Source organism: Phaethon lepturus, unplaced genomic scaffold (assembly GCF_000687285.1).
Source record: "Phaethon lepturus isolate BGI_N335 unplaced genomic scaffold, ASM68728v1 scaffold2654, whole genome shotgun sequence".
In the NCBI taxonomy this organism is placed as follows: Eukaryota; Metazoa; Chordata; class Aves; order Phaethontiformes; family Phaethontidae; genus Phaethon; species Phaethon lepturus.
The window spans coordinates 55,274-64,722 of NW_010532479.1; the positions used below are offsets into that span (position 1 = coordinate 55,274).

Below are 9,449 nucleotides of genomic sequence, written 5' to 3' on the forward strand. Positions count from 1 at the left end.
TCACCACAAAGACTACAGCTGTCATAGGGTTGTATGCTGGGATTTCTCTTGCTCCAACGGCTTTATCAACCACACTACTGTTCACCCACTCTTTGGATTTCTCAGCTAGCATTTTTGCAAACCATACGACTAGAATCCCACAGCTCCAGGTACCAGGTGCCATCAGGTGCCATCCACTCACTGCTCCAAAATCAGATTCATAAATCATTCCGTGTCCCTGTTCTTTCCTCTTCTGTAGTCTAGGTTTGCCAGGACAGCATTTAACACCTCTACCTCCAAAACTGATGTTATCTATATCATAAGAGTCCAACATAGCATCTTTTTGAAATTATTTTGCAGTACCTTATGATTGAATACCACCCCTGTATTTCCCCTTCACCTTTAAAAAAAGAATGTTTTAAATGGATATGCCTAGACAAATCGTTCTTAATTTATAATAATTACTCTGGGTTATGGGTACATCTTTTCCGGATAATATGAATATAGCTTGACTAATTTGACAACAGTCAAGTACATGAAAATTAGAACAACAATAGTTTCATTTGATAGACACAGTCTGCAAAATGATAGAATCACAGAATCATTGAGGTTGGAAAAGATCCTTAGGTTCTCATGGGGTCTGAACTGGCAATATTGCTAAGTCAGATAAAGATAAACCTAACAAAAATTTCAGCTATTCAAATTCCTATCTCCTCCTTATTTTCCTCCAAAAAGAGTCAAGTGGAATTTTCTTCCGCAAAGCCACTGGTTGTCAGCTATAGATATATATCATGTACCATCATTAGCTGTCCTGATTAGTTTTCTAGGCTCTGACGTATTAATAACTGTTGTCTCAGTTTTCCCTGCATTACAGTGGGAAAAAAAGTAAAGCCGTGTTCTGGCAAGGTACCACACATGCCATTACATTATACACTGAGTTGTATAATAACAGTTGATAAAGCCAAGTTCTTGATCTATTGCACTGGAGCTCAAAAAGAGTTGGGAGCTAAGCATTTAGATTCATCTTTTGGAGCATCTCTCAATAATAGTGGGAAGTTTCTGTGGAGAGCTGAGCTGTAAAATCTCTCCTTTGCTGCTTGTTTTACAGTCATTTTTTGTATAGAAACAAATTAATAATTCGGTACAAAGCACAAACCAGCTCCTGCTTGGTGTACCCCACCCACAAACTTAAATAATGTAGTTGTCAGGGTTGACAAGTTCTGCCTGCTGTAGCATTTCTGTGTTTTATAGGAAATTTTAACCAGGGGTGTTATTTTAAGAGATGAGCAAATGGGGAAACCCCATGGCCTAGCCAATAAAATATGAACTTTAGGTGCAATGAAGCACTCATAAATATGACTCAGAACAAGGGGATTCATTGTTTCTCCCGACCCCTTTTAGCTGCTCCTCTGATCTCAACCTCTCTGTGTGCGTCATGGCAGCCCTCATCCTTTAACCTGCGGTTTTTAAAAGCTAGCTTCTACGTTATTTATGGCTGCAAATGTTAGTAGCCCGTCTGTGTACTCCCTGCACACACATACTGAAGCGGGGCGGGGGGGGGGGGGGGTGTGCTGTGTTTTATTTTGCAAGGACAAAAAGTTTTGCCCAGGGAGCCAAACGGCTGGTGAGGTTGAGGTAGTTGCTCTGCCACGAGGGATTGAGAAGAAAACTGTTCCCTTCACCTGCAAGGCTCGCTAGCAAAAGAAACCCGTGCCTGGACTAACTTTCTCTTTCATTTGCACATTATCTATCTTCATCGTGTTCTTTGCTCTTTCTCTGCCTGCATGCACCTTCGGCTCTCTACCATGATGAGCTCCCCTCCGCTTCTGTAACTCTATTGGCATGGGAAACGCTCTCAGTGCTACAACATCACACTCCATGTGCGACCCAGAGGAGCAGAACTAACTCTCCCAGTAATACCAGTTCCTGCAGAGGCTGTTTCTCTGCTGGGAACCTTTCCCATGCCCAGCAGGTCTGTGTCTGCCCTGCACATTGGCCGTTGCCTACTGAGAAGAGGGCTGTCCTCCCTGTAAAGCTTGGCCTGTGCTTTGCCATTTTTCTCTCATGCCTGTTCTCATTCTTTCTCTCCCCATCTCCCGCGCTGTTGCCTAGTCTCACCACTTCTTGGCCTTTAATCCCTTCTGCAGCCAAATGCCACTGACATAAAATTAAAGTTCAGTGACCCTGCCTAGACGGCGGGGGTTAGAGACAAGGGAAAGGACAAGTAGGAGAGGATGGGGAAAAGTGTGGGAAATAATTATAAAGTCTGGTAGCGGCCAAAGAAAAACTCTCCCGAAGCCCTGGGGAGCCTTTCTTTAGCTGGAGGCTGCAATTGGCACTTCATAAACTGTTCATTCTCAGCTATGTGGAAACACCAGACGACACCTAGAATGATCAGACCGTAATCAATCAATTTTTCGCAAAACTCTATTAGTTTGTGGGCCTATGAAAGCAAGCTGAGAGGAACCACCATGGCTGAGAAGAAAAAGGAACTGCCCATGTCGTAATTACCTCCATAACTCAGGCAGTAAGTAGGCAGGTAGCCATGGTAAAATTCTTTGCATAATTTAACATTCAGAGAAAATAATAACAGGAGCAGTAAGTGTGGGAGATCGTGCATGTGCCGAAGTTGTCCTGTTATCTAAGCAAACAACGGGGGGTTTAGGAAGAGAACCAAGAAGCTCTCCATCCACTCCGTGGCAGGCGGATTCTTCCCCTAATCCCCTCCACACAGAGGCGTCTCGGCAAGCCTCCCTCTTTCATGGCTAGCCAGAGTCACTCCAAGATTGTGTTTTCCTGGGAAAATATGTACTGTACAATACATACAATCCCCACAACCCCACCCAAAGTCTGTGTTTAGTCTGGAAAGGAGCACTTTCTAAAGAAGAAGCGGAACTGGGTCAGCCGTTGTTCCCAACGGGAAAAATATTAATAATAATACATATTTTTATATATCCATACATATATGTAGCTTTTCACCATGCACGTCTAACCATCTGCTAAATCAGTTTCTCTTCAGTTATCTGCAATTTCTTTCAAATCTGTCGGCAAGGAAAGTCAGACAGTTTTATACCCGTTAATGGAGAGCTTGACATTTTTTTGGCTGGGTGGGTACAATAATTTACTTGGATTTAAAGTGTTAACTTTGGCAAAAAAATTAATTGACAGTTATAAAAACATTATTTTGTTAGATGATATTTATGGATCACACACAAACCTATTTTGAGGTAGATCTGTATAGTTCATAAGGTTCATGTAACATGAGAGATTTCAAAGGAAATATAAAATATTTCAATATAAAACAACAAATGTAGACTAATTCCACAAAGGAATATGGAGAATGTTTCATGCTCAAAATCAAAACCAATCCCAAACTCCGTCAAAAAACATCCCAAACAACCTGCTCTCTCATTGCACAAATATTGATTAAAACTCTCTAATGAATTGTAAGGATTGGGTGAGCATTTTTAGGGAATGTCATCCTGTAGGTAAATGCTTTTTGTGCTAGAAATAAACCAACCTATTTTGCAAAGAACTGTCTTAATATTTAATTTGGCCATAGAAAAATATTTCATTATTATATTTATTTTTAATGCCTGATTGCATATCCAGGTCACAATAAATTAATTCAGCTCACTGATTGGGTGACATAAATTCTGTTAAGTGAAAAAAATCTTAGGATTTCGATATGCCAAGTGAGGTCTATTTTGTGTGAAGATTAAATGACACCCACTCGATCTAATTTGTTTTTAATTTTACGTAAAAGAGTGAAAAATGCCATCTTATTGACTACGGGTTGCCATTGAAAAAAACAAGTATTTTCTCATTTTTTCTTAGTATTGACCCAATTCCACAATTAAAGACATGGCTTCCGTTTGTTATTTAACAAGTTTTATCTCTGAAATAGCATCCCTCTGTCCAAGGCAAGATAATAGCACTATTTCCGTCACTTCAGTAAGGCTGTGTCAATATTTTCATTAGAAGCCTATATTTTACGGACTAAAACTGTACCACAGCCAAGGAAATTCACTTAAGGTTAAAATTAAGACAGCAACATCTGAAATCCAGTGGAAAAGAAAGAAAGAAAGCGTGCTTATTCCTAAGCTTTGAGGAGAGAAGTTAATGATCCTGAGGCCTTTTTGCGTGTATCCTTCAAACCCAGCTGCCCTTCCACAGCTCCTGGCATTTTATAGCTTAGCACTCCATATCCCTCGCTGATGATATGTTAGCTGTGAGTGGAAGGTTGTAGAAACTGAATTAGTTTAATTTAAGAAACTAGCTACTATATACACTCAAGGTCTCATTGCAGTTAGGAATCTTTTCTTTTCCGTGTGTAACAAAAATACATTTATACAGGTATTCGCTGTGGATTGATGTACTGTAGGTTTCTCAAAGTAGTTGTATGAAAGTTGTTCTCTGCCATGTTAGCATTCTCCAATGAACACAATGGGCTGTAAATCTTGTGAATTTATGTATTTGCTTAGTGATTCAGGTTTTAAAGAACATACTCTTCAAGACAGTGTACAAACTTGGGGTAGAGAAGCTGGAGAAATATGAACAGTCCTCTGTGCCTCAAGCAGGAAAAATTTCCTTTGATTTCAGCATCTGATTTAAGAACTGATCACAGCACATGTGGTTTGAAGATTATGATAATTAAGATTGTGGAATCACATTGTGTGTGAAGAAGAAAAGGTGTCTTTCTGGGCTATACCGGTTACTTTAAAAATCTCCATAAAGTTGCATCCTTCCTTAAATTAACGTTTAGGTCAAGGACACCAATTTTATAGTGATCTTCATATTTGAGATTTTGAGATTAATTTTATATGCAAAGAAAGAAAACATAACAGAAAACCACAAAACTTGTAGATATTTATCCTCTATCTTATAGAAAGTTCGTATCAATTCATAGGAAAATACGTAAAAACAGAGTTGCTTAGTGAATGCAGCAATCTGTTCAGAGAAAAATATACAGATGTGTTGTAAACAAATAAAAATACAGACCATTTGAATTGCATGAGAAGGAACATCTAAGTACAGTGGATTTAATGATCACTTTGATGCTAATGGAAAATTCAGTCCTTGGAATGTTTAAACGTAGTTTATAAAAGTGCTGCTGTTTCTCCAAGCCTCAGTCATGTACATATTTTTTTATTCAATCCCGCTCTTTTGGTGAGAGGTGAAGAGTGGGAACACTAACATTTATCTTAACACAGTCCTTCCCTAACTAAATTTTGAGTGAGCAGAAAAGTGAGTAGGACTACATGAGTATTATTTGTCTGTTCTCTGAGGAACAGGGTATCCTATATATGTCATTTTGGGAGACTGGCCAAAAAGAAAATGCCAGAACTCTAAACAGTCAGAGCTTTGCAACAATATAATAAAATATAACAACAGGATAAAAAAAACACCCAGTGAGGAAAACAAAGTCCTGAACTTGTAGGTGATATAATCAGATCTTTGAAAACCCTGGTGTATTTAGTGGAGGATTTATTCTTTGACTGCTGGACCAACCCCAGTTAACTCTTCTGTTACGCTCATCAATATTTATGGAGAGCTGCCAACGCACACAGTCTTATACAAAATACAGGACAAGATATAGGCTCTCTCTTATTGTATTTTTCAGGAAAGAAAGAGACGGAATTTCTGGTAAAAATTCCCATATAAAGAGCAGGTGTTTACAATTTTAACTTCAGGAGAAGTAAATGCAGTCTTGTTTTTCTCTCTGGGTGCTTGACAGAATAATAATTGCAGTTCCCTTGATGATTATTTTTTAAATTTGTCATTGAAAGTGAGGTATTTATAACTCTGACAGGTTGACTTTTATCAAAATTAGTTTATGTTTCAACTTTTATTTCATTTCTTTTATTTCAATTTTTATTTTTTATTTAAAATTATTTGTCCTAGTCTATTTTTTACTTTACTTTTTCATCTTATTCAGCCTTTTCAATCTTATGCTTAATAATTCCTATCCAACTTCTCAGTTACATATTTCTTGTTTTAATATATACGTCTTAAATTATTATAACTGGTTACAACTATATACAGAAGTTTCAGTTTAAAAATATCATGATGATTAATAAAGCTTTATAATTACACCTTATGTAATTAATGGTGTGCAAGTATGAACACGGTGAATACTATTTCCAGAGCAGATTAATTTGATGCAAGTTGACTGAGGCTTCAGATCTAAAACCAGTTGAGTTATTACTGTGCTGCATCAGCATTTATTGATTTTAAGGTCCAGTGTTAGCATTCACTTATCACTGCATATTTTTCCCCATAGTACATTAAAAGAGCGTGCCCTCATCTGTCACAATCTCATACCGCATAAATCATATAAAACATTTACCTGTTTCCATGATTTATTTCATTTTTATGTTAATTATACTGAAACATAGGATTGTTTAATAAAAATGTTGAAGTTAATCTATATTGGTCGTCAATATTTCTTATGCATGTTATGTGGTGGAATGTGTGATAAACCACAGTATCCAACATGTATGGAAGGGCATTTAACATGAATTAGGATTTAAACTCACTTAGGCATGAGGCATATTTTAATTTTACAGAGGCCAGACAGAACCTGGTATTTACACAGTATTTTTTAATAAGTTAATGGTGTCTATTAATCATAATCACTACAAAAATAAAGCACCTCACCCCCAGTTTTCACAGCTTAGTAATGTAAGATGCACTTTAGCTTCTCAAAATGACTTTCTTAAGGCAACACTGGCTTCTCAGCAAAATGAGACAAATATTAGAAACTTCCCAGTCAAGGAAAGACGCTCAGTGGAAACTTGCGTTCTTCCAGAGAGGGTTTTTGTCTGGGGAAGCGCCGCAGGATCAGGCTAGGACATGTATGACACTGAGCCTTCAAAGGTTTCTACTCATGCACTGCAAGAAGTCCTCTTGCAATCAAAAACGTTTCATGAAATCAAAGGCTGGGTCGTGTGTAAATAGTCCTCAGGGCCACTGATTAAATGGCCTGTGACATATTTACTGAGGGTATTTCTCAGGACACATGAGGAAAATTTTTGCAGGATCAGGGCCTTGACTAATGCTTAGGAGATCAGAGCATTTCCTATTTTCCTTATAATATTGCCATTTTAAATTCAGCTGACTCCAGATATTCTGGGTAAATCAAGGCATACGATGATAACTTAAAAGAAATACAGGATAATATGTAACTCTTTCTTAAGGATGAGGAACATGTTTTCAGAAAACAGAGATGTCATTTTTTTCTAGTCTGCTATTTCAGGAGCAAGAGCAACAAGCAAATATGTTTAGAGTTGTGGACATATGTTACTCTTAAGGAAAAAGACCTCAGAATTGAACACCTCCTTATCTGCCAAATAATTAATGAAAATTAATTTTATTATTACGACAACTAAACTCTAGGGTGTAATTTTCCTAGAAATCTGAGTTGTTAAGGATTTTAGTGTTTGGAAATATTTTTAATCTTGCAGCAAATATTAAAGGACTGGTAGACCTAAAAGGTACAGAATGTGTGTGATAATCTGAAGGTATATTGGAACATGAGCCATTGTTTAAAAAATTTCTGTGGAAAAGATTATCCTGGAAAGAAAGAGTTCATCAGATTTTGTACCAACTTATTGAGAAACTTCAGGTTTTCGATTAAATCTCTTGCTATTCAGATCAAACGAGGAGCGGTGTTTTTAGCTGACTTTATGAGTTCTGCAGCTTTTGAAACACTTATAAAAATAGTAAATACGTTTCATGAATTCTTTGTAACTTTCTTAATGAGATTTAAGTTGCCTTCTATTAAAGAAATCTGTAACTGCTTTTTTTACCAAAAAATAACTGGTAAGTATGTTTATTATACTCAGAAACCAATATAACTTAGTTTTATCAGTTTTTGTGTCTGAATTGCTATCATTTTCAAAAGCATTCTTTGCTTGCATGTTTCTGGTGTTTAATACTCTACTTGTTATTTAATTCATTTATGACACAGAAAATAAGAACCATTGCAGACTCTGAGCACCCATGGCAGTATAATAAAACACAGTCTGTGGTTATTAAATAGAAATAACAAAGAAACAGCAACAGATTATTTAAAATCCAGCCATCCAGCTGAAAATATAATAAAACTCTGACTCTTACAACAGGAAAAAAAAACCCAAATAACGTGAGAAATCTTTCTTTTTTCTTTTTTTTTTTTTTTCAGAAATGGCTTAACTTTTCCCTTTTCATAACGTTCTAGGCTTTAAAATATTAACAACTGTTGTTTGTTCACGTCTGAGCTTTAAGCAAAACAGCGAGGGAAATAACCGAGCAATAGGCATAAGTGTTTGATTTTTTGAGATTCAAAAAAAAGAAGGAGTTAGTTGGCCTAAGGCTAGAATTTTCATTACATCAATGAAAGAAAGAAAACAGAAGCCAGCAGAGGGGAGTTATAGAAACTGACTTTATATAAACAGTGAGAAAAATCTTTTTCCATGGCCACCTACAACGTAGCTACTTTACCATCAAGTATGACTTTTCTTTTACCAGTGGCACAGCAGCCCGGGCCCAATCCTGCTGTTTTAGAACAGGTTACCGTCCGTCCGAGAGGCTTGCCCTTCACAAGATCAGGCTAACAGTTTGTCAAAGAGAGCAGAAACAAAAAATTTTTCCACATACCTAAATTGACAAAGCTCATGACCATGTCAGCATCATTCAGAAAGTTGGTGTCGTGCAGGCTGGCTAAGGGAGGATTCTGTGTGGTCAGGGGGGTCATGCGAGATAATTGTATTCTCCGCGAATATCCGTTTGGAGAGGCAGGGTATCCTTTCCGTATCCCTCTGCTCTCCCCTGCCATTGATCCCTTTAGTGAATACTCCAGCTCCTCAGTATCCTCTTCATTTGTCATGGCATTATACAGGTCCAGCATGAAGAGGGGTGCAGAAGAAGCCTGCTTTCCTGGTGAAAATGGTCTGGGTCTGTGAGGTAAACCCAGGATAGAGAGAATCTCTCTCTGAATCTCCCTTCTCTCATGGTTCCGCAGCCTCCTGTAAATAAAACTTGAATGGACATGATTGTCTCCTAAACCTCCCTGTGCGTGACCCACCAGAACCCAGCAATTCCAGAGCAAGCCCACGAAAGCTTTGAGCGCAGTTAGGTTCATCTTTGAAAAGAAAAAGAACAAGGAAAAAAAAAAACAACAACAACAAAAAAATCTTTTCTCCTACTTGTTCTGAGTTCCTATGAGGTCTGCTTTCCCAGTGGCTGAAAAACAAAATTTACCTATTCTTCATGTCAATGTCATCTCTAAACGTAACATCTTTGGTGATTTCTCTCCCCCCACCCAGTTTAAATATTATGGAATGTGTCAGGTTGCAGTTATTTCTAAGAAAGCTGAAATTCAGACTTCCAATTTTCCACTGTTGTTATCGTTTTTTCTGCATTTATGGAGCAGAAGACCAGTATTTTGTCAGCTGACCTAGGCATTCCTATATAAACCTTAGATAACC

The 9,449-nt window shown here is 37.6% G+C and overlaps 1 protein-coding gene across 1 annotated transcript in view; it reads right to left on the reverse strand.

Annotated features, from left to right (window-relative positions):
* BMP5 (bone morphogenetic protein 5) overlaps nucleotides 1–9,201 on the reverse strand; it is a 54,247-nt gene extending 45,046 nt beyond the window's left edge. The window contains exon 1 of the mRNA XM_010284832.1: nucleotides 8,620–9,201. Coding sequence (XP_010283134.1) covers nucleotides 8,620–9,103 — 484 coding nt within the window. The 5' untranslated portion in view covers nucleotides 9,104–9,201. The remainder of the gene's footprint in view (nucleotides 1–8,619) is intronic.
* Nucleotides 9,202–9,449: the final 248 nt, after the last annotated feature.